At 40.7% G+C, this 25,921-nt stretch overlaps 1 protein-coding gene across 3 annotated transcripts in view; it reads right to left on the bottom strand.

Annotated features, from left to right (window-relative positions):
- Positions 1-21,132, bottom strand: part of TSPAN12 (tetraspanin 12) — a 61,436-nt gene extending 40,304 nt beyond the window's left edge. The window contains exons 1-4 of one of the 3 annotated variants that reach the window (XM_027574748.2): positions 20,977-21,132; positions 19,902-20,037; positions 7,433-7,515; positions 6,248-6,383 (exon numbers count right to left, since the gene is read on the bottom strand). In XM_027574748.2, coding sequence (XP_027430549.1) covers positions 6,248-6,383; positions 7,433-7,515; positions 19,902-19,967 — 285 coding nt within the window. In that variant the 5' untranslated portion in view covers positions 19,968-20,037; positions 20,977-21,132. Of the gene's footprint in view, positions 1-6,247; positions 6,384-7,432; positions 7,516-19,901; positions 20,038-20,203; positions 20,687-20,976 lie in introns of those variants that run through there. The other 2 variants (XM_027574750.1, XM_035723396.1) reach the window with 2 other exon arrangements.
- Between the last annotated feature and the right edge of the window lie 4,789 nt (positions 21,133-25,921).

Raw genomic sequence — 25,921 nt, forward strand, 5'->3', positions numbered from 1 at the left:
TCGCCTCCGAGGTCTGGTTTGCTGAGCCAGTCACCAGCACTCACAGCTAGGACAGACCTCTCAGCAGCTTGCGTTGCCATACAGACACCTGCTTTAAACTCTGTGCGGACCAAAGACGTTCACCAAATTAACGCATATACATGTACGTGGCTTATATTGAACCAAAGCTATCTCAACTGTATATATTAAGAAACAACAGATAACAAAGCTTAAAATGTTTACCATGACAGAGTACACCTAAATTATGCACAGGTCAGAAATATAAACGCTTGAACTATTCACACTTCGAACCCCAAAGTAAGCAAAAAGCCCAACAAGCACTCAAAATCCTGTCACAAAGACCCAACGCTAAGGGCCTGAATATCACCCAGTTGTCCAGGGTCCCCGTCTCGGACACATTGCATTTTAAAGACATCTGCTTATGTGCTTTTCTGGGGTGTAATTAGAGTCAGTCAAACCAACATGACTGAGGAAACAGGAGGTCACGGAACTCTGTCCTGGGCTTTTGTGCATACGAAAGCAAGTTGTGAAAACCAAGTCTCTGGATCCAGAAATGCCTGCATCATCTTCAGTGTCCTCTGCCTGAGACTTTTTGCGAGTTTAACAATTAACTTTGAAAACGGTAGCTTTTAAAGAGTTCTAGTTGAGATGTCACAATAATCTGCATGTGTTGAAAAGATGTGTTTCGATCATATGAAAAGTGCATAAACGTAGAATAATACCTCATTTCCTGATGTCAAGTAATACAAATATTACTGTCACGTGCAACTAAATGTATCCATAATTCTATTTCAGCAAGGTCTACTGGATGCAGCCACCTTCCATCCAGTCCCCAAAGTCATAGTTCAGACCCCAGCCACGGCTTTGAAGACTACTGTGTAACCACTAACAGGGCTTCTCCAGGTCTCCAGCCCTAAATGCTACAAAAACCCGTCGGTTTTTCACAGCCCAAGGGAAACATCAGACGCTCTCCTACAAAGATCTTCACAATTGGACTCCTTCATGTGCTTCTTGCTGTGCACTGACACCGTAGCCACCGGAATTTCTAAGTTTTGCCTAAACTTGCCATGTTCCATACTCCTCTGTGTCATTGCACACTCTTCGTGTTGTTCTAAAGCCCCTTGCCTCCCCTTCTCCGCCAGAAACCTCTGAGACATTTTCAATACCTTTTCAAACTAGCTCAAATAAAGACCTTCCTTTGAAACCCGCCAAAAGTCTCCAATCGCTCCTTAATATGTGTTCCCACACTTATTTATTTATAACTTTAATACTGTATTTCGCTTTGGTTTTTTTTTTTTTTTTGGTATTCTCCCCTTTCCCCTTTGTATCTCCAGTGTCGACCACAGACTGGGTACACGATATCTGGTTAAGGAGGGAAAAAGCAAAGAACCAGGGATGAGGAGGGAAGAAGGGGAGAAAGGAGAGGAGAAACGGTTAGATTCTTTGACAAAAGAAGAAGGAACTATGGCAGAATTTCTGGAGTTCCTTTCATGATAAGGACGTTAAAATATTATATTTTTAAAGATTAATTGACTACTGAATGCCTTGGACTTATAAATTAAAAAAGTAATTACTCTTATATTTAAGTCTTACAACAATAATGCTGATAATTAATTAAACGTAACAGTAGCTTGGTGGTGTGAGGCGTGCATGGGCTCTGAGCAAGGGCTGTTTCTGAATGCTAATGATGGCAACTAGCGGCTGTATATCTTTGGGCATCCTTCCTTCCCTCATCTGTAAAATAAGTCTAACCATATAAAGTTGCTGTATTTTCTGAGAAAACAGGGTAAAACATTGAGCAGACGCTGAATATGCGGTCAATAATTTGATGGACCTTGATTGAGAAACATAGTTGCTAGGCTATCAACCAAAATCATAAACAGAAAATAATAAAGGTATTTAACTTAATAGTTTAATTTTAACTTAATTGCTTATGACTATCTATATAGTATATATATATTTTATAATTATATTAATTATAAAATATATAACTACTTGAAAGAAGGCCTTAAACAGAGAGTCTGTAGAAAATTACTGTTTCAAGATATTCCAGTTTTACATGATGATTTCAACCAACAAAAGAACCGAGGATAGTTAATTTCCTCATGGCCATAAAAAATTTACCTGATTTCCATTAAGAGAATCATTTCAAATCTGATTCAATCACAGTATATTTTAAGAAAGCTTTACAAGTGCTTCCATATAATCACTAGCCATATGTAAATGTTCTGGAATAATATAATTGGGAAACAAACAAACAAACACCTTCTCTTTGAAACACAAGGTCCTTGGTCTTAAATGTGTGAGGTGCTTCCAAGGTAAGTCCTGACCAGCGCTTGGCTAACTGTGGTTTGCTGGAGGTAGAATGTAGATTAGCATAGCACTCTGACAAGTGCTGATCTCCTGATGGTGACATTCAGCTGTTGTCGATATTGTAAACATGTCTGCTCAATCTGTTTACATTCCCCTGAGCCGGCACAGCTTTCCTAATGCCTATGTTACTAGCAAGGTAGGACTGCAGTAACAAATGAATTTCATTTAGTCTACAGCTAAAAGCCTTGAGAGTAGTACCCAACTAAGGTTTAAAACCAATTTCCATTTATTACAGGAAAATGAATGAGTTGGATTGAATGCATTGGACTTCTTTAAATATTAATTAGGATAATAAGCTAAAGGGCACAAAGGAAGAAAACATGAGAGTTGCCTTGCAAATATTTGCCAAAGACCTAACATCCTGTCATATTTTCCATTCATGCCCCTCCGCTCCTTTAAGAAACCATCTCCCCTTAAGGATAGAGAACAAACTGAGGGTAGATGCAGGGAGGTGGCTGGGGGGTGGGCTAAATGGATGGTGGGGATTAAGGATGGTACTTATTATGATGAGCATTGGGTGTCATACATAAGTAATGGATCACTAAATTCTACGCCTGACACCAATATTACACTATATGTTAACTAACTAGAATTTAAATTAAAATTTGGGGGAAAAAAAAAGAAGTCATTCCCCTTGACCCTATCTAAGAGTCAGGCTTATCCTTTTTTATTTTATTTTATTTTATTTCTTTTAAAGATGATCATTTTCATATGGGGTTTTAACAATTTCAATATAAGTTCAAACAATAAACCTGCTTGAAATCAACCCTGGTGTTCAAATAACATCCAAAGATAAGGTGGTGAGGATGGCCATTTATTTCTTGCACCGAAATGAAGATCTGCTTTGATTCCAGTAGAATTACAGTTTAGTGGGTCAGTCTCCTCGTTGATAATCTCACTCTGTTCATGCCTTCCTGGCTCTAATCTTCCCTCTGAGATGCTGGCTGCCTACTCGCACTATTCTAATGTCCTGTCCATTATTCGATTTGATAAACATTTATGAAAGCTACAGGCAAGGTGAATAGTTCATATTATCAAGTTGTGTGTAGTCTGATAGTTAGGGCTGGTTATAAACAAAATTTATGATTAGGGAAATGTGCTGGGCTTCAAAGGTTGAGAAGCATCTACTAGAGACAGTAAAGGCCCAGTGAAAATGGGCTTGGCAGCCAGAAACATTGAGGTTTGAATCAAAGCTCCACACATTATTGCTGAGTGACTTTGGACAAATTACTGAACCTCTCTGAACCTCATTTATAATTATCTACCTTAGGTGATTGTTGTCAGGTTGAAGAAATGAAAGATCATAGGGAAAATGTTTTATATAATGTAAGAAACATTTATAAGCACTTAGGAAAAGGCAGCAACTGTAAAGTAAAATAGTGAAGCTGTTAAAAATATATTGTACTGGGGTGCCACAGTTTGAATAGCATATTCTCCATTCACTAGCTAACTCAGGCAGATCAGCCAATCTGTGCCTCATTTCCTCATCTATATTATGGGAATAACAATATCTATCTCATTAGAATTGTGAAGGAGACAAAATTGATTAATTCATATAAAACTCTTCATATAAACTACTTTATCATCATCTTTGTCATTATTATGGTTTCAGTCCCCCATGTCACCTTTGCATCATAAGGTTCTTTCCAGCCTCATAAAGTAGCCTCTCATCACAGGTATCTATGGCTCTTCCTGCCTCAAGCAGAAACCAAATTACTTGGTTCTTCATCAACTTGCTTTACAAGCATTCAAGCAGCCTAACGGAATGCATAAATGGTTCTCAAAATATGTTCCTAAAAGTCTTTGAGATCCATGGAATATGCTATCCCACCCCACCCAAACCCACAGTTCCAGGGACCATCCAGAATCACACAAGTTGGAGACAGGGGGAAGATAGTTATCCTCAAATTGTTGTGTAAATGGGACAGCATTCTAAGATCCTGGTTTTTGTTTTGTTTTGTTTTTAAGATTTTATTTATTTAGTTGACAGAGAGAGAGAGCACAGCAAGGGGAGTGGCAGGCAGAGGGAGAGGGAGAAGCAGGCTCCCAGCTGAGCAGGGAGCCCAATGTGGGGCTCGATCCCAGGACCCTGGGATCATGATCTGAGCTGAAGGCAGACACTTAACCAACTGAGCCACCCAGGTGCCCCTAAGATTGTGGTTTTAAAAAAAGATTCTGAGAGTGGGGCACCTGGGTGTCTCAGTTGGTTGAGCATCTGACTCTTGGTTCTGGCTCAAATCGTGATCTCAGGGTCATGGGATCAAGCCCTGAGTCAGGCTCCATGCTGAGTGCAGAGTCTGCTTGGGATTCTCTCCCTCTCCCTCTGCACCTCCCTCTGCTCTCAATCTCTCCCCTTCTCTCTCTAAAATAAATAAATAAAATTAAGGAAAGAAAAGGATTCTTAGATTTTTTTAAGTCCAAAATACCTTCTCTGTCCTTTAAACTATCAGTTTCATATAGAATAAGTCCTTGAGTTTATGTTTAAATTATTGTCCAAATATCTTAAATGGTAAAATAAGATTCCAAACCCTTCTGACATTCTCCTCACTGTATACCAAAGTGGAAAGAAGTAAGGTCACGGGCATGCTCCCCTTCTCTGAGTGTGGTTTATTTTCTGCAGCACTTTCTGTTTCCCAGTCATGGACATCAAGAGTCCATGAAGCCAAGACTTATCCTCCAAAAAGCCAACTAATACATTCGCACAGGTTGTTCCTGTGAAATTAAAAGCTTTAGTTCAGCTTCACACTAAGATTCTGTTTTAATTGGCTTGGGATGGGAGCCAGTCAAGCACTGGTGTGCAGGAGCTCACTCCTCAGAGCCAATTTGTGCGCATCTCTCCCCAACTCTGCATTCAGTGATCCCACTTTGGTAGCCGGAAATCAACCATGCTGCAAGTATTTACCCCATGGAAAGCTTCAAATGCTACAAATCAGAATTTTTTCCTGCTCAGATATCCAGCATATTAGCACCCCATTAAAATGTTTGTTTAGATTCCCTACAAGAAATTAATGCACAGCTAGCATTGAGAACTACTGCAAAGAAAGGAATATATCCAATGAATTAATTCTTCCGGAATCTGAGATGTCTGCAATTACATGGTAGCAGCCTCACTATCTGGTGCCGCTAACATGAAATATTTTATACACTCAGTGTGCTTCAAATACATATACATATATATATATATGCACACACATATGTGTATGTATATATACATAAACTATAATTTAAATTGACTCAAATTTTTAATGTTAAGAGAGAGTTTCCTAATTTTTTAATTAGAAGTTGAATCATAGATTTTAGAATCATGGAATGTGAGTGCTGAAGGGAATTTAAGAAGCAATCTGGTCAACTCTTTCAGAATCCAAACAAAACACAACAAAAACCACTAAGATTATGGAAACCAAGACTCACTTCTACCTGCTACCCTATGTAAAGGTGGTGCTGGGATTTGAATATCTATCTGCTATTTCACCACCTGAATTTGCACATGGGTTTTATGGCTGGTTTGTTCAAAAAGGAAGAGAGAGAGAATGAGAGTTCTGTTATAACTTCTTTGTTCTAGTCCCGAGGGACCCATGACACAAGGCAACAACTCATACTTTCAAATGAAAATGTCAACACATAACCTGGGTGAAATAATTAAATAGCGTACATATTTCCATACCTCCCCATTTGAGGACAACAAATACTTGTGCTAAAATCATCTCTCATGGAAAGAACGCTTCCCTTCTCACAGGATGTTGAACAATTACCACAGATTAGAGACCCGCTATCACGGTTCCCTAAGCACGTAATCTTGTGCGCTGATGAAAAAAATAATACAGCACTGGTTGGTCTTTTCTCCCATAATAAAAAGAAGACGTAAACACCATACCCATGCAAGAAGCAACAGATTTCTTTTCACTGTTCCACAGTATCCTAACATTCCCACAATGATAAGGAAACAGCAAACAGCAATCATGACTGGATGGACGACAGGAAAATAAGTCAAGATGACAGCCTCCTCTACCCTGAAAGAACAATGATGTCATATTATACATAAAACATAACCAAAATGCACCGAAGACACAGTACAAGACACAACTGAGATTCATGTTCCTAATCCTTTAAATCATCACGCCTCAAAGCGGATGACTGTGTAACTCTTTTCAAAATCACTGCGCTATCACCGATTTGCTTGCTTGTCTTATTTTTGTTTTGTTTTGGTTAGTTTTTTATACAAGTGGTAGCATTTCTACCTCAACTCATTTAAAATCTCTTATAAGATAGGGGTCCTCAGTAAGAAGTCCATCCACTCTTAGCTCTGAAGCCTTACCCTGAGGGAAAGAAACAGGAATCTCCCTCTTCTCTGACCTGGCCAGCACCTTTTCTGCCGCCGACCGATCCTCCCCCAAAATGCAAAAGACTGCTGTGTAAAAGGAAATTGGTCTCTATTAAAAGAAAGAGGAAGGGAGGTGATTGCTGCTGGAAAACTATGAAAAAAAATCATTAACCAGAACCATACTAGTAAGAGTAATAGTAACAACAAAAATTAGCCCTTACTGTTTACTAAGCTCCACTGTGTTAAGGATTTCCACAAAAATGCACCTCAGTTCATTCTCCAGACATTTTAGAGGGATGCATGGGGAGTCCCCATTCAGAGATGAAGAAATGGAGGCTGGGAGAAGTTAAAGTAATTTGCCCCTTGTGATATTAGTGGATCAACCTTTTGAAATTTGAGAGGAAAATGGCAATGCTGAATTTGGTTTTCCTTAGCTGAGGGATCTGAAGGTAAGCAGGCTGGCAGCAATCTTCTTATAGAAAAGTAGCTATGCTGTCCTTTACGCACAAATATGACGCAGCGGCCACACTGTCCAGAGGACAGGCAACTGGTGTTACCATACCCAGAAATGTTCGCAAGGCAAGTGGCATACCTTAAAGAGAATGCTAGAAAATGCAAGCCTGTGATAAAGGATTGTGGAAGAGCACTATCATCTAAACCGCTGAGGGCAAAGTTACTTAGAAACTAGAGTCTAAGGAAACCTGATGAAAGAAAGCAATCATTAATTATAAAGCCTACCTTGTTTCTGCAGTTAAAGTCAGAACATTATTTAGGTAGTCCCTCATCCAAGCAGAAACTGCCAACACACTGATGGACATTAGCTGGAAAGAAAAAAATACAAATTGGTGATCAAGGATTTATGCAACATTCTCTGCAGGATTAATCATTAAAACAATTAAGGATTTTTTTTTTTTTTTTGTTACATGAGCATTACGCTTTTTCCCAATTACCGTTTAGAAATTCACTATTGTTATAAATATCTGCAATTTCATCTTGTAATCCTGTCATAGCCACTAAACAGAATGTCACCAAAGGAGGACACAGATAGCTAGACAATTAAATAGCTGATTCTAAGTTCAAGACAAGAATTGCACAAGATGAAGAGGCCACCGAACGACTAAATTATCAGATGTGAAAGATGAGCCTAAAACATGTCATTTATAATCAGCAAGGAAGCAATCAAATCCATACTACTGATGTTGCCAAGAAAGTGGCAGGAGAAATTGCAAGGACTTCCATTGTCTAAAGGTCAAAGAGTTTGAGCATCAAAATAATAGTAATAATAACAATAAATGCAATGATTTGAAATATCAAATATGCTAAAATCTGTGAATGGATAATAATACTTAAAACTCACTTGTCACCTTTGTAGGATGGTGGATACTCAACTCATTATTCAGAAAACTGGTAAGAATCCAATTTTTTATCCTACCTTTCCTATACAAACTAAAGAAAGAGCCAAAGACTTCATGAAGGTTTTTACAGAATTTCTGTTAACACATGCAGAAAGCATAAGAGTATCACTATTTACAACCCCTACTGAAATAAAGAATCTCTAGGCAAAGATCCTCAATGACTACCCAAATTATTAGGTCCGTAGTTCTCAGTCCTCCTGTGCATCAAAATCACCTAGGACTCCTTTAAAAAAAGCCAGAACCACCCTGGATCAATTCTTGAAAGTAGGGCCAAGGCATGAGAAATGTGTAAGACTACACAGATGTTCTAATGTGCAGTCAGGGCTGAGAACTGCATAGTGTGAAAGGCTAACTTCTAGAATGGGGAGATCAGGCTGAAGTAAAATACCAGCCCCCACCAATTAGTTTGAGTATCACAAGAAAAGATAATGTGTCCCCCCAACATGATGCAATCAGAAGTACACAGAGATACCTTTGAAGTATTTTTTCCAAAATGTCAAACCTGCATCTAACCAAGCCTCCAGCTCTAATTATCAGTTTATAGGAAATACAAGGAATAGATTTAAACTTGTTAAATGCCCCCATGGGGATGCAATCAGCAAAATCAAGAATATGAAAAATATCACAGGACAAATGATCTGGTTTCTTTAATTAAAAAAACTGGCCAAGTGGAAAAAAAAGAGGGAAGGAGAAACTGTTATAAATTAAAAGAAATTTAAGAGATTACCCAAATGCAATATGTTGACCTGGTTTGGATCCTGATTCAAACAAAAACAGCCACAGAGAGACCTTTATGAAATGACAGGGGATATTTTCACATGATTGGATACTTTGAAAACGTTAAGAAGTTATTGTTTGAGATACGACAATGGTATGAAGATTTTTTAAAGTCTCCTTATATATGTGTTTTAAATTGTCCATAATTAAAAAAAAACAACCAACTTTTTAAATTTTTTTTTTAAAGATTTTACTTATTTATTTGAGAGAGAGAGAGAGAATGAGAGATAGAGAGCACGAGAGGGAAGAGGGTCAGAGGGAGAAGCAGACTCCCTGCCGAGCAGGGAGCCCGATGTGGGACTCGATCCCGGGACTCCAGGATCACGACCTGAGCCGAAGGCAGATGCTTAACCAACTGAGCCACCCAGGCGCCCAACTTTTTTTTAAAGCAACCTTGTAGAACATGTTCAAAATGAGTCTTCCTGGGAAGCTTTACAAAAAGTTGAAGGTTAGCCCTTAAGTTCTGAAGGTCTTTCCTACTTAGATGGACAAGTGTGACTTATACTTATCTTAAGAACTTAATTTGACTTTAATTTGATTTTTAATAATTTCTGGCATCTTAATGAACATCAATTACCACTATGCCCTACAGATTTAGCTTTTAAATACTGAAATAATGAATATACAGGGTAGGAATGGGTCTATACTGACGCAGTGCTCATGAAAATGCTTTCTGGATAAAGGCTCCAAGGCAAACAGAACTGGCAGAGCTCTGTGGCCTCTCGTAGGGAAATATGGCTACCTGCTTAAAAATCAGGTAGTGAATTTGCTCATTCTTCATTCAGTGGCAAATATTTATTCAGCACCTGCTATCTGCCTCATACCGTCTGTACTAGATTTGGAGACCCGGCAATGAATAAGAGATGCTAGATCTCAGCCTTTGTGAAGCTTCTTGTGGGACACAAGGCAGATAATTACAGACTATAAAAAGTACCATGAAGCACAGAAAAATGAAGTAATCTGTTCAAGGTCTTATAGACCCTAAATGGCAGAGCAGAGATTCAAATCCAAGCCTTTGGTCTTTGGAGCTTTAGTCTTAGTCTCTAACTACCTTCCAAGTTTAGAAATGAGCATATTAATTTCCACGGGGAGGACACTAGCCTGCACAGCATGCAGGGTTCTTTTTTTAAAAGGGGAGGCATAGGCTGGCGGGTAGTCTGCAGTGGCCAGGCTAAGTCTGAATGTCCTAACTATATTCTTTGGTGAACAGAGTCTCAGGGGTCAATGGCCTAAAACAGAGTAAGAATCCTGGGACCACAGTTCTGAGAAGAATAAGACTAGTTATTACTATCCTCATTTCTGGTGGGAATAAAAACAGATTATAAACCTAATAAAAGTTACCCAGTGGGTCAGCCACAGTTTATTAATCATGCTTCTAGCTTCTGAATTTGATGATTTAACATCTGTTCTATATGTTCAAGCTGGACACACCTTGGTCTGAACAAACTGATAATATGCCTGAGCCAACTTGCCTTGGCTGCCTGCCCTCTACTCCCATTGGGAGGAGTCCTTCTCCCAGGTTCACACTTTTCATTTTCAAATACAAACCAACCAACCCAGACCCCACACACCAATCACCTCCTCTACTGCGTGCTCTCACCCTGGGCCACTCCACACCTGCCGTGATCACCCCAAGGACTAGGTGCCAGACAACCAAGGATAGCCCCTGTACTCCAGAGGCTGCTGAAAGTATTTAAACTAGCCAATCCAAAACCTACTTCCTTTGTCTGGCCTGTTCCTTGTTGATGTAGCCACGGTAAAAGTACATGCCCCGTCCCTCTCTTTCTCTCTGCCTTGAGATGGACCCCAGTGCTTCCCCTCTTGGCCCTCGTGATGAGACATGTACTCTCTCTCTCTCTCTCTCTCTCTCTCTCATGATCTGTGAGTATAATAAACTATCTTTTCAATGGCAGTCACCGGATCTGTTGGCTTCTCCATACCTAAATAATAATAGAACCTATTAAAACACACAGGGCTAGCAGGGGGCCCTGGACCACGTGATTAAATCCGAGCCTACACGTTCTCCCTCTACTTGGCTGTATGTGGACCTTTAAATACCTTGTTAAGTTTCATGGGGGGAGGGGGGGACAGGAATGTCTATTAATGTGATATTTTATTTAATTACCTTAAATTCTTGCACAATTATAAATAATTCTCTCCTTTATCATTCTTTAAAGTAATAACTGATCAATAATAACTGATCTTAGTTTCTCCATCCTCTAATTTCTTATAGGCTGTTTAGCCAATTTTCAATATCATAGCTCTGATAATAAATTATCAGGTTCTTCATTTTGGTATAGTCTATTATCAGTGGTCATTTATACGTTGTTGTTCTGTTTATAACAAGAAATGTGTAATTCTTTTAAGTGGTATATTCCAAAACATTTCTAGTAGCATAGAATGGCTAAGTGCATGAGCTTTGAGGTAATTCTTCCATTCAAAAAATATATATTGATCAACTGCTCTTGGCCAGGTCCTCTGAGATGTGCTGGAGATACACGGATGATGGTATGGCAGTAACAGGCACCATCTCTAGTCTTTGGTGAAATTTTCTAAGAGGACACACATTAATCAACCCATCAAAGATATAAATGTGTAACTGCAAACGGTAGTAAGCACTGGGAAAGAATAACACAAGTTGCTCTAAGCCTCCTTTTTGTGGTGCCTGACCTATTCCATAGAGTCAAAGGGACTTCTCTCAGAGAGGAAGCTCTGAAGGTTAATTACCAAGTTCATTAGGGAAAGCATGGTTGAAAAAGTACATTCCAGTCGGAAAGAAAAGCAAAGATCCAGCAATGGAAGGCAGCAGGACATGTTCAAGGAAGGGAAACTGGCATGTGTTGAGAATGAAAAGCCAAGCAGGGACCAGATAACACAGTCTTAGAGGCCATTAAAGGCATATGGGCTTGGCCATAATGACTGTGAGAAACCACCAAATCCCAAAAACCTTGGTTGGAATTCCACCTCTGCCCCTTTTTAGCTATATGGCTTTGGGTATCACTGAATCTGTCCTAAGCCTGTTTCCTCACATACAAACTGTTATGATAATAAGCCCAACATCACAGAGGATTTATGTGATGAAAAGACAGAGTAGGGTTCTTCTATATATTACCTAATACCACTTCAAGTCTCTTTTGACCTCAGGGCTTTCTCTTAATCTTTCTCAGTCAGCTTAAGAGACAAGATGACTCCTAAATCAGTTCAGAAGAATCTTCAGATATCTGAAGGTCTAGTGAATGAATAAGGGATAAAGCTCTGTGATATAGCTACCTATTGCACTTGCACGGCCCTTCCTAGTTTTGACATCTCTGAAACTGAACTCATTTCCATTCCTCTCAGAACCTGCGTGTCCCTCCCACTGCATTTCCTATCTCGGTAAATGGTAGAATCAACGCCTCAATCACAGAAACTGGCAACTTGGCAGACAGCCTGAACCTCTCCCTCTTCCTCAGCCCTACATCTAATTACTTTCAAGTCCTCCAGATTGTTCCCGCACCACGGCTGGTGAATTCCTCCCCGCTTCCTACCACTTCTGGCTAGTTCGGGCCCTCAGTCTCTTGCCAGGTAATTATAATCACCTTCTAACGAACTCTCCAGCTCACAGATTCCACCTCAGATTCGCCCTTCAATAGCTTTAGGAAACACAGATGGAGTTCTTCTGCTTATACAGCTCCCCCAGCTGCCCCTAGGGTGCCTGCCCAGCTCTCTCTTTCACTACCCTCAACTTTCTCCTAGACAGTCAAATTCAAATGCTTCAGCAGGGCACAGAGGCCCTCTTCAATCACCTTGAAGCTGTCTCCTCAGTCCGTTCCCTGCCAGCACGTTCTCATGCACATTCTGTACCCAGATGACAAAAAAACTGCTTGCACTTCTCCAACATGCACCATGCAGAGGCCCCCAAGACCCTGTGTCTTTCCCCATGCAGTTCCCTCTGCCTGGGATGCACCCTGCCCCAGCCCTTCCATCCTCAGGAGCAGAGCAGGGCAGCCCTACCCTTCAAGGCCAGCTCAGATAGCTAGCATGTAAAGATCTTCTCCCAACTCCCTCCTTACCCACAGCCAGGGCTCTTGGACAGATTTCACAGGGCCATTATCGATTGCTTTCTATTTTCACCCACGCATCTCACTCCACAGACCACTGCCTACAGCCCCATCACATAGAAGAGTACCAGGCCCAGGAGTGAGGCCCAAGAGATACTCGATGAATGAATGAGAAAATAATTAAATTAAAGAGAAATGATTTCAACTTGCTAGATGAACTCTAAGAGAACATTAGCAAAATTAGGGGATGCTTTAAGAAGAGCTAAGCTTTGTACCACTGGAAGTTTTCCAGGAGAGAGATGCTTGCTGAGTTACAAGATCGAAGATTTATACATCAGGTCAGAAGCTGGTTTAAGTGTTCTCAAGTGTCCTTTAAACTATAAACTTCTACTTGACTCTACTGTTCTTTTGCACAGTAGTTACCCAAGCATTGTAGCCGTGCCCAGAACATTAGTCAAAATAAATAATATCAATCCAAAGCCTTATCTTATGGCGAACAATCAACTCTGAGACTAAACTGTTTTTTATTATGACATTAGTTCCAGCTGCATTAAATGTCTGAGAACAGTTTCATTCTCAGGGAGTGATGTTACTCACCGGGGCTGAGAAAATCAGAGCAGTAACAACATACAGAGTGCAAACTCTAGCAAGAAACTAAGCTAAAAGGAGATGAGATCACTTCAATACTAACCTTGATGCTATTAAATCTAGAAGCACAAATTATGCAAGCCACTCAGGACTCCTTACTAATAATGGTATTTTCTACTGATTTCCAACTTAAAATAAAATAATTCTTCAACTGTCATTCATCGTGATTAAATGATTAGGAACACTGTGCCTATCATATGTAACTAGGCATATAACTCCTTATTACATTTTCTCCAGTATTGCAGAATATTGTTTGTAGTTCAAGAAAATGTTTAGAAAATAACACAAATATTACTTTAGAGAAATATATTTACTATAATACTTAGCAGGACATTTGCCACATTCTGTCTTGCAAAACATTTAGAAAATGCTAGCTCTCAACAAATATTTGTACATATGAAATTTGCTGTGTTGGAGACATATTCTGGTTTTGCTCAAATCTAATTATGTAAAAATAAGGATTGAATCAAGCTGTTTTCCAAATCAGAATTTTATGTGTGTGCACATTCCCCAAACTTGTCATGAAATGTATGCCTATAGTTTCCACCAGATAGCAAGAGCATAGTCACAAAAGAGACTTTTAAGTCCTTCAACTGTCTGCCATCCATAACATATAGTCTCATATAAGGTAACAGTGACACCAATAATTTCTATTCAAGGCTGACAGATGTTTAAAACCACCTACCTGAACTTTCCTTTTTATGTCAAATCTGGTAGCAAAGAGCAGAATGCAGAAGAGAGATGGGGAACTTAATTACAGTTCTAACTCTACAGAGAACTTGGACAAGTAATTCAAACTTCTGGAACATCTGCTTATCCTGAAAATGAAGAATTGGACTAGGTGCTTTTAAAATTCCTTTTTGTCTTAAAAAAAAAGAATTCAAGTTGTGATTTATTGAAATATAAAGGTAAATCAATTCTTAATTATTTGGAGGCTGGCAGCCCAATGTCAGTACCGCTTGGGTTTGCAGCAGGGATGTGTCCCAAAGAATCCCCCGTGCCCTTCTCCAAAGAGTCGTCCTTATGAACCATGTGATGGCTCATCTCTGCTCAAAAGGGGCCACATTGTATAAAAAGAATGTATCAGCTTTGCCCCTGAGACTAAAGTTTATATAAAGTTTATTTTTAAAAAGCGCTAACATTTGGGGTACCTGGGTGGTGCAGGCGGCTGAGCATCCTACGCTTGATTTCAGCTCGGGTCATGATCTCAGGGTCGTGGGATCCAGCCCTGCGTCAGACTCTGTGCTCAGTGTAGAGTCTGCTTGAGATTCTTTCTCCTTCTCCCCCTGCCCCTCCTGCTCCCACACGCACGCGTGCTCTCTCTCGCTCTCTCTCAATAAAATAAATAAATCTTTAAAAAAAAAAAAAGCACTAACATTTGTTGGAAGTCTCTCCTTTATTCCTTAGAATTAAAGAAAACTTCAATGACTTTCAGAGTATAAAGTTAGGGGCATCAATTTAAAAAGTCGTATTTTTATATGTCTAAATAAATGGCATGTGAACACAAATGTCCACTTGCCAAGATCTCGTTAGGGTCTACCAGGAGTCAAATAGCTAAGGTTCACTACCTACGGCCAAGGAGAAAGAAACAGAACATTGGCCTTCTGCTGTTTCATTTGCCCTGCATACATCCCAAAGTGTGAACTAGATTCCCTGTCCACTTTTTAGGTTTTCTTCTATAAGTTTCTTTTCCTAGCTCATTAGAGAAGTTTATCTCTATTGCTATTTTCTTTAGTAATGGTAGGTGAAAAGCAATGGCTCTTATAAAACTTAAAAACTAAATATGGGATATTATATTTTTAGAAAATAATAAACAAACATATTTGATAAATGTTAAGTGTTCATCAACTGCAGGAACTTCCAAAAACAACCATATTTATCCATATATGTAATAGCAGAAAATTACCATCTATGAATGGCAAGGATTCATATCATAAAGCCACAGAAGCTGTCTTTAAAATGGAGGAAAGCTTTTGTTTACTTAGATAATATGCCATTTAAACAGTAAAAGTAGGATAAATCTGAAGTAAAAATAACTCATTTCCTTGCTTCTTTGTGGCCAGAACGTGAATCATGGTTTCAAAAGAGTTCTCGGGGCAGTTTACTCACTTGCAGCACATCCCCAGTGACTTCTCCCATGACAAACCCACAACACCCATGAGAAACCTAGAAGGTCCAATATCTGTGTGCCAACTCCAGTTCAGCTGTACTGGGGTTATGCTTCTTCAAAACATGGGAGAGCCACTCAACAGAGGGCAAATCAAGATGACTAGATCCATAGCAATGGAGAAAAAGCAATGCATTTGTGATCTACTTGCTTCCTCTTAGGTCTATGCCTCATTTTTAAAAACATACTTAAAAAAAAAAAAACCACTGTTTAATTTTCAGCTCTCAGAACAGCAAAACAAAACTGTATAGGTCCTCAGTTAAGATTTAATTTTCTTTTCCCTAACATCCTTTTCAGTAGAGAAAGGGAGATGGTACCAATACAGTAGAAAATAGATAGGGAAAAAAAGAATTTCAAAATGCCAAGTGAAGAGTAAAAGGCTACAGCTTTTGATCCCAGAGGTTACACAGGCAGGTTTCGCAGTCTTGCCAAACTAGAGGCAAAAACAATCTCTCTCCATACTCTGAATGTGAAGTCTATTTAAGAAGTTGGGCTTATATGCTACACTGGTTTATTCTGCTTCTGATTACAATGAGAGCTCAAAGCAAGGACTGCTTCCTTGTTCTTCAACATGTGGCACTCAGACCCCCAACATCACAGGGGAACTTTGTAGAAAAGCAGACTTCCAGGCCCAACCCCGGAGGTCCTGAATCAGAATCTGCATTCTAACAAGATGCCCAGGTGATTGGTTTGAGAAGCACTGCTCTAGCGGACTTGGAATGAGGAGGTGGACAGCTAAACCCTTCCTACGGAGGGTGTCTGCCTCTTCACTGCAAGTAAATTCACCACCGTGTCCTGCAGGTCAACTTCTAGCAAACCTTGGAGGAAAAAAATTTGAACCGTGAGTCCCTGTTCTGCCACTTGCTAAAGTTACTGACCTTCTCTGAGTGACCTCTCCTTACCCCCAAAAACAAACAAACAATTTTCCAGGGCTGTTATGAGAATTAGATGCATGAGTTGTGTAAGAAAGCCCAGGAACGTGCCTGGCACAAGGTTGAAAACTACATCTGACTCAGTACGGAAATATAGAATCTGCAAACATTGTTTTAACACTGAAAGAATAACGCTAATTCTCCCAAAGTTAGATATACATTTCACACAATTCCAACAAAAATCCCAACAGATATTTTTAATTATATAAAATAAACTTCAAGTCCATAGGGAAAAAGAAACCCTAATGAAAACAAGAAGGGTGGGTGCTTTGAAAGAACAGAGAATATGAAAGAATATTTAAAATCCTAGAGAAAAAAACTATTAAAAACAGCACATGAAAATTTGTTTAACTATTGTATAGTAACAGTATAAATGAAATCAACAGGCAAACAATAAGGCAAACCTATATGGTAAATATGAAATATTTAATGAATATGAATTATGAAATGAAATAATATGTAAGAAATATATATAGGTCTAAAGAAAATTATGCTCATGCTCAACTGCGAGGGGAGGGGGAAAAAAAAAACAAAGCAACAGTGAAATAATATTTTAAACCTTTCCAACTGACAAAAATTAAAAGGTGTCAGTACACCAATAAGAGCCAACAAATAATTGTGCGCATATAATGAGGTGTATTTGTGTTCTTCTTCCTAAGGAATAGATTCCCGGGATAGGATTTCTGGGTCAAAGAAATGTAGCAGTGGTAGTGACATTAATCACAACAGCAACAATTACTGCTATTACTAACACCGGCGTTCCTTTGACTACGCAATCTACCTCCTGATAATCTGCTTGAGCATCATTACTGTAGTAATGAGTGGTAACCACCACAAATACTACTATCTACTGTGACTACGACCACATAGAGAACACTGTTATGTGCAACTGTTTCGAGCACTTTGCATGTATTAACTCTAATTCTCACAACAGCTCTAAAAAAGAGGAACTTTCGTCCTTATTTCACAGACTAGGAAACTGAAGCACTATATGTGCCTGGCCGATGTAAGAACTATACAAAGATTAGCTGTTTTGTTATTTTCGATATCACGTATCCTCCAATGTAGCAATCTCACTCCTGTGACTAAGTGAGAAAAACAATTTAACAAAAAAATATTGTGAATGTACATATACATGTACATGAATGGGTCTATGTGGACAGGTATGAGTAAATACATCTTTGTATGAAATAAAGAAAAGTACAGAGGGATGCATACGAGGCGGTTAGCATGGATTATTTTGTTGGGGGTGAAGTTGGCAGAAGAAGAGGGCTAGAGAAAGGGGAAATGGATCTTAACAAATAAATATGTCAGAACATGCACAGGGAAAGTGAGAAAGTTGAAATACAGGATAACAACAAAGACAGAACATTTTACATTCTTTGGGGATAGAATGAGCCCTGGAAAAATTCAAGGAGTAAGATTTTTTAAGCAAATTCATTACTCAGAAGAGCAATATTTTTGTTAAATGATTGGGGTTCCCCCACCCCTACATAATACAGATTAAGAAAATCCAAATCAGTATTCTTTGGGCAGCATCAACAAAAATCCCAGTAATTCCAAGATTGAGAACTCCATAATTATCCATGTAAAGGCATTATCTAGGAGCAAGAAAACTAAGTGGGGCTACTGATCCTGTCACCATTGGGCCATTTAACCTCTGGCCAGTCACTAACCTACACTTAGTTTTCTCATTCACAAAGTAAGGAAGTTCAACCAGGTCATGAATCCCCTTTTAGTTATAAAAATGTGATGATTCTAAAATTAAAAAGCATAAAGTAGAAGAGTGAAAAACTAGTAAATAGAAGTGATATTTTACATTAAAAAAAAAAACAAAAAACAAAGTTCAGGGGCACCTGGGTGCCTCAGTTGTTAGGCATCTGCCTTCGGCTCAGGTCATGGTTCCAGGGTCCTGGGATTGAGCCCCACATGGGGCTCCCTGCTCCGTGGGAAGCCTGCTCCCCCTTTCCCACTCCACCTGCTTGTGTTTCCTCTCTCACTGTCTCTCTCTGTCAAATAAATAAATAAAATCTTAAAAAAAAAAGTTCAAAATCTTAACCTTATAACTAAGCAGGTTATTTAATGACCCATTGGAAAAGGTACATATTTAGAATTAAAAACTGCAATAAGATCACTTAGTGATTTTACATTTCCACGTAGTGAATTTAACTATTTGATGCTTTTTAATTTTCATGTAGAGAAAAAAATGCTGCCAGTTTAGGTATCTTTCAGATTACTCACTGAAGTAAGGCTTAATTTGTCACTTTAAAATGGAGCCACCCATAGGGACTAGCTCAAACCAAAATGTCATCCTCTAGAGAACACATGTACCTCCTTTATGAGAAGAGGCTGGCAAAACGCAGCCAGTCAGCCAGATAAATAAATCACACATGAAAATTCCTAATAGAAAATGATGAATATAATTATTAATAGAATACAAAATTGGCAAAACTGATCCACTTAAGCACGACAGCTTCTCAAAGCAACAAAGTTTTAATTTTTATATTTTCCTAAGTTTTATAAATAATAACATGATTATTAATAACACTTAAAATTTATGCCTGGGTGCAAAGCATAGAAAGTCACTAGGTCATACAGCATAAAGATTTCCATGAGCTTGTTAAATTTTATGTATTTTATTTCCTTAAATGGTTATGGGATTTTGCAAAAGCATACACAAAATTCCTTAAAACTTTGCCAACTTAGAAATAGTTACATGAAAACCACCTTTTCAGGCTGTATGGAATCTCCTAGAAAAATTTACCCAGTCTTTTGAGAGGATATCTGTGTATGAATTCCTACAAAAACAGAGTAAGACTGCTTGCCCCAACCAGATTTTATAGGCTAGTCTGAGGTAAGGAAACAATTTATGGCTTGGACAGTTATCTGAAATTCCTGAAAACAAGCAGTTCCCTAAGTAGTATGTCATAATTTTCTTATCTACAAGCACAAGCACGTGCATTTATTTATATCCCTAGATTAACTTCAAGTCTAATTTTACTGCCACCGGTATCCAGGCGTCGATTTCTTTCTTTCGAATTTACCAATGGCACTTGAGCTAGATCAAAGGCATTTTAAGGTCAAAATTTACTTCTCTGAAAAGTAGAGGGTGCGATCCTATGTAATTAATTAATGCTTAGCCATGCCCTTCGGCGCATTAAGTGGTGGCTGTAGGAAACCGAGTCCAGCCGTCCCCACCTGTCGGTGCAGTGGAACCGCTCGACTTACCCAAAAGAGCAGATTGAGGGCGTAGAGAAGGCAGCGCAGGCACTTCACGGAATCTTCTCTGGCCATTGTGAGCCCCGAAAGGGAAAAGCCCCATCCTTTCACCACATCCTACTCCCACCGGCAAAGTAGCAGCGATCTGCAGGGGCAGGGAGAACAGGGGACTTATCACCGCGCTCCACACCCCCAGCCCATCCCTCCTCGGCCGGCCCTCCGCTGGGTCCCGAGTCTGGTCCGAAGCCTAGGTCATTGGAGACATCGCTTCCTCGATCAGGTCTTAAAGTTGTAATTGTAACCTAAACTCCCCTAAAGTTCCAGACCGGCTTCAGATAACACCTGCTGAGAAGAGAAAAGATTGACTCCCGGATGAATGAAGGCACACAGTAAACTCCCGTTCTCTGGGGACCCGCGGCGGTGTCCTCTGCATTCTGATGAGGCGCTCTTTAAAACCTCCCTCAGTCCACGCCCCTCCTCGGGGACAGCTCAGCTCGGAACTGTCCCGAAGGTTGGAAACCACACTACCCCCGGGAGACGTCAGAGGCGCCGCCGGCGAGTCCGCGCCTGCAAGTGTCCCTCTCATGAGGACAGCTCCTGGGCCCCCCAACCCCGCACCCCCCACCCCATCCGCAGTTCGAGTGTGAACACCGGGCACTGGGGGGCGCGGCGCTGAGCTGGGATTCCGCCCGGCGACTAGGGTTTCTTTGGGAGAACGTGAGAAATGGTGCTTCGGCCCGGAATGATGGATTAGCCCGGGGCGGGGGCGGGAGGGGCGCAGGGGAATTAGGACCGGTGCAGCTGTGCAGACGCCGGGTTAGTCACTCACGTCCCCCTCCCCCGGCCGCGGCCGCTGCCGCGACCCCGCGCTCCCGGCCGCCGGAGCAGCACAAAGCCGAGCGCGGTCCCCCGCCCCGCCACCGCGTCCGCGTCCGCGCGCCCCCGGCAGGGCGCTGGGGGAAGCGCCGGCGGCGGGCAGCCCCACCGCCAGCCTCTAAGTAGTTGAGCACACGGCGCCGAGGACAGCCGCCGGCGGGCTGGCGGGACAGCCGGCTGGAAAGACGGGAGACGTGCGGCCACTCACCGTCGGCGCTGGGCTCCGTGCCCCACTCCCGCCGGGGGACGGTCGGAGACGCACTGCGGGGGCTCATCAGGGCAGGGACGCTCCTCCGCGAGAGCCGAAGGGCTGCATTGGCTCAAGCAGGAGACGCTTCCTTCTCTTCCTCTCCCCCCGCCGCCGCCGTCGCCGCCTCCTGGGAAAAAGAAAAAAAAAAAAAAAAAAGAGTCCTGGGCAGCAGTTGCTGGAAAGTCTCTGTTAAGCCACCTCCCAGCGCCGCTGTCCCTCCCAAGTCCTCGCCAAGTCCGGACGAGGCAGCGGCGGCAGCCAGGGCCAGCTGCACAAACTCTCAGCGCATGCTCCAGCCTCTGGCTGCCCGGGTTGGATCTGAGTGGGTGTTTCTTGTCCCTTCACCCGGCGTGAGCCCCCCGAAGGGGCGCCTCACCTCCACAAGACACGGTCCAGAAAGTGAGAAAGCCTATGGACTTTGGGAAGGTCCGCGCAGTAAATCCCTTTAAAATGGTGGTATCCGAGGAGGGGAGGCTGGGTTATAACCATAGGGAAACAGACTTTTATTATATGAAAATATTTGTGTTTGAGAAGGGGGGGGTGGTGAAGGAGTGGCCCAACCCAATTCCTGCAATGAGAAACTAGTTTTCACAACCTTTCTGGAACCACCTCCTGTGATTTGTCACTAACATGGTGCCCTATGATCCTTCTTAATGCTTTGTTGTCCTCCTGGTTTCAAAAAACAAAAATAAAAACAGTTCTTCCCACTTCCATGGTGCACTGATAGAATTTATGTAAACACCAGAGTAAACGAGTCCTGGTCTGATATCCAGAATAGAAAGAACACTTTTTTTTTAAACTCTTTCACAAGCAACCCAACGTTTCCAAAATTTTCTCCCAATAAGATTGTCTGAGTTTTAATTGGATGACTTAACCTGCATTGTGTACAGAGTAATGGGTCTTTGAATTTGTTTTTAAACTAGAAATTCAGGAAGTATTAAAGTAATAATAGGAGGCTCTCCTTCCAAAAATACCTTCCCTTTTGGAAGTAAGAAGTTTCACACTTAAAAATAATCACTCAATCATAGTCCCCATATAAAATTGTGATGTTTAATGCCTCATGATAGTTCACATTTCTATGATTACTTCTGTGCACACTGTGTGGCAAATAAAACTACTAACAAATAAAAATTCCATGAAATACAAGCAACATCTTTGAGAAAACCTAATAATGGAAGCCCTCCTTAAATTTCTTTAGGGGAAAAAAGAAAATTGGAGTTCTGTGTCTCTCATCGCCCGAATGGAATCAGTTGCTGCCTGACCAGAATGACAATGAGACACACACTCTCATTTGGGTAGAGGTAAACTCAAGACTAAAAGATAACCTGAGAGTTCTGGGTTAAGGTTAGGAAAAATCTTGGTAAACAAATCACTAAGCTGAATGTAAGGCAGCAAGCCCAAAGAACACAAAGGTAGACATCCACACAAAAGACCAAGAAAAACCTGCAGTGACCCATCAGATGACTCTAACTCTGGCAGTAAAGGATCTTCTGGAATCATGGAGAAGAGTAAAGAAACCCGTCTTTTTTCCTCTATCAGTTTGTGCTCAAATTAGGCTGTACACCAGCTCTCAGCAGAGGACTGCTGAGAAACCTGCCATCTGAACACTCTTGGTACCACATGTTCCGCTATGAGGTAGAACCATCCCCATTCCAGGGGAGTCTATGACTGCCGTTAAAACTGACCAAAAGAATGCAAAGAATTCCCATGTCACTGAACAGAGGTCCTCCTCTACTTTGAGAAAGCAGTTAAGTTGCCTTTTCATAATTCATAAACTTTAATAATATATTTTATTTACTTATTTGAGAGAGAGAGAGAGTGAGTGACTAGGGAGACAGGCAAAGAGAGAAGGAGAGAATCTCAAGCAGACTAGGTGCTGAGCTTGGAGCTCGATCTCATGACCTTGAGATTGTGACCCGAGCCGAAATCAAGAGTTGATTGCTCAGCCAACTAAGCCACCAGCTGCTCCATAATTCATAAACTTTTAAGGGCTCTTGAATAATAAAATTTTGAAGGACAGTGCTTTAGAAATGTGTATATCCCACCTCCCTTTAATAAATCAGAAATATAGACCCAAGAGAAAGAAAGTAAAGAAGTTGCTCAATGTTACATCTCTGGTTAAATCAGATTCTAAACTAAAATTCAGAATCCTAAATCTCTAGTATGCTAGCGCAGTGATTCTCAAAGGTTCTGTACATTCGAATCACTTGGAGAGCTTTGAAGAAATCCTAATACTTAAGCCATACTCCACAGCAATTAAATCAGAATCTCTGCAGATGTGGCCTAGGCATCTAGATTTTTCCAAGTTCCCAAGTTAATTTTGCTCTGCAGTGAAGTTTGGAAACCATTGCAACTAGTGCTTTACAGATGCCAGGAAAACCAGCCAAGGAGTCTCCTCAGACTTAGCTGGATCAAATCCCTCCCCTGTGAGCTGATAAATTGGGATTAATATCCCCATTTTACAAGTTCCGAAGAACAGAGCCGCTATAATATTCCTGATAAATGGTCATCAGAGTCTGTGTCAACACTTCCATAGAGGAGTCCTCAGCACATGGGAGGCATGGCTGGGCCTCCAGTACTGGGCACTTCTGATTGTTCAAACCCGACCACGCCTCCTCTGCTTATCTTCTCCCCTTCAACTCTAGCTCTGCCTCTTGGAGTCCACAGCATGAGCAGTCCTCCCATCTGACAGCCCTTCCACTCCTTAAAGGCAGCTAACATTCCCTCCTTCTCCATTTCTTTTCTTCACTAGGACTATAGGAGCATGGGAAGACTCTCTGGGAGAAAAACTTCTTTTGTGCACAAAAGGAAGCTAGAAAAAATAGGGTCATGACTAATTTGAATATAAAGTAACACATTAGAAAGATTGTATCATCTATGCGTTGCCCATGAGGTAGGAACCCAGCTCTGTGGTCATGTCTGCTTCGTTATGTTCCTTTTGAGTGTATGGCACCTACAGTGCCACATGCTGAAGATACTAAGAAAGCGATGGGTCTCTATCCTCCAGGAAAAGGAAAAACTATTCTTTTCAGTTTAGGTACTACTAACAGCTACTATTTATGAGCAATCTCATATGTGCCAATCCCAGAGTTAGGAGTAAAACTCAGCTATGCAAATACATACGTACATAAATGAAAAATGAAAAAGAGTAAAACTCAGCTATGCAGTAAGGTGATACATGGTTCTCACCCCACAAACAACTCATTTGTCCACATCGATTGCACTCACTCTGTTCAAGTTGTGCAGAGGGAAGGAGCAGCATAGGGACTTGGTTGGAAGGATGAACTTCTATGGCTTCTTAGTATGAGATTCTTACAAGTGAACCTCAGAGGGCTCTTTATAATCAATACAAGAAAGAGACTTAATATGTTTTAAGTAATATGTGCCTGACATAAATGGTGCTTCTTAAAATGTATCTTATTAATTCCTCATAACTACATAGTGAGATACTGAGACTCAGATGGTTGATTTCTCCAGCCCCATACAGGGAGTAAATAAAGAAACTGAGATTTTAGGATCTGTCTGACTCTTTCTACTGTTAATCTGCATTACAATAATATTTCAAATTGGGGTAAGGATTCATTGGCAAGTCTCATGAAGAGAAAGATTTTAGACATTTTTACTAGTTCTTGAGAATATGATGCTGAATTCCAGAAATACATATACTCAAACTATAATTGGTAACTCTACTTTCACCTTTTACCTCTGAAAGAGTGTATCCAATTGGACCTGAGAAAAACCTTTCATTACTGAATTAGGTAAATTCAGTATTAGGTAAATTGCTCTCAACTACAAGCCTAATGTTGGCAAATAAAATGCAAGGTTGCCAGTTAGACTAGAATTTCAGAGAAACCACAAATAGTGTTTTGGTATAAGGATGTCCCAAATATTGCATGGGACAAATACCCTCACTGAGCATCCATATACTAAAAAACTATTCATTGTTTATCTGAAATTCAAATTTAGCTGTGCATCCTACATTTTTATTTATTTGCTAACTCTGACAGCCCTAAGCAAACTAGAAAATTCAGCTGAAAGTGCCACAGCAGTAAGGATATAAGTAAACATACTATTTCACATTACAGTAAGTCCAAAAAGAGCAACTCATCCACTCAACAGTGACATCAAGGAATGCGTTCTTTCTCTACCTTACTCTTCTGATGTGCACAAGGTATAAGCTAGTGTCCTTGGGCTTCCTCTTCTCATGATTGCAAGATGGCAGTGCAAATCCAGGCATTGTATTGAGTTACTACTTCTTCTAGAGGAGGAGGAATTATTCCCTTCTATGGGTCTCTCTTAGGATCAGGGAAACCCCTCCCAGAAGTTTTGTAGCAGGTCATCCCTTGTGATTCATTAGCTAGAGCCCCATCTCATACTCATGTATGCGTCAGTTATTGGCAAAGCCTGCTGTGACTGATTTAAAACAATCAGAATGCATTCCGTGTGTCTTGGGTAACACTTCTCTGAAGCATATGGCCAAACAGAGGAGGATTGATAACTGAAGAGAGGCAGAATTCTGGTTGAACTTCAGAATGGAGAAAAGAATGGATGCTACCATCTTCTTTCCTGTTCACTGCTAAAACATTCCAGCTTTCAGCCAACTATTTCTCGGCAGTACTCAGCAAAGGCCCATAGTTACTGAGAGAACCACTGAAGCAGGAACCTACTGGCAACAGCAAAAGATCCTAAGAGAACCCCATCACATCATTTCCATCTCATTACATAAGCTTACATCTCGCACCCGTATTTGCCTTTGTACACTATACTATTGATTAAAGGATTGCCTAAATCAGCACCCTCATAAAAGCCCCAGAAGACCCTCCTCTTGAAGTTTAACCAAACTCAGCATCTGTACGAAGTTCAGAGATTTGGACTAATTTCATCAGTTTACATTGGTACAAAT

The sequence above is a fragment of the Zalophus californianus genome, chromosome 12 (assembly GCF_009762305.2).
Source record: "Zalophus californianus isolate mZalCal1 chromosome 12, mZalCal1.pri.v2, whole genome shotgun sequence".
NCBI lineage: Eukaryota > Metazoa > Chordata > Mammalia > Carnivora > Otariidae > Zalophus > Zalophus californianus.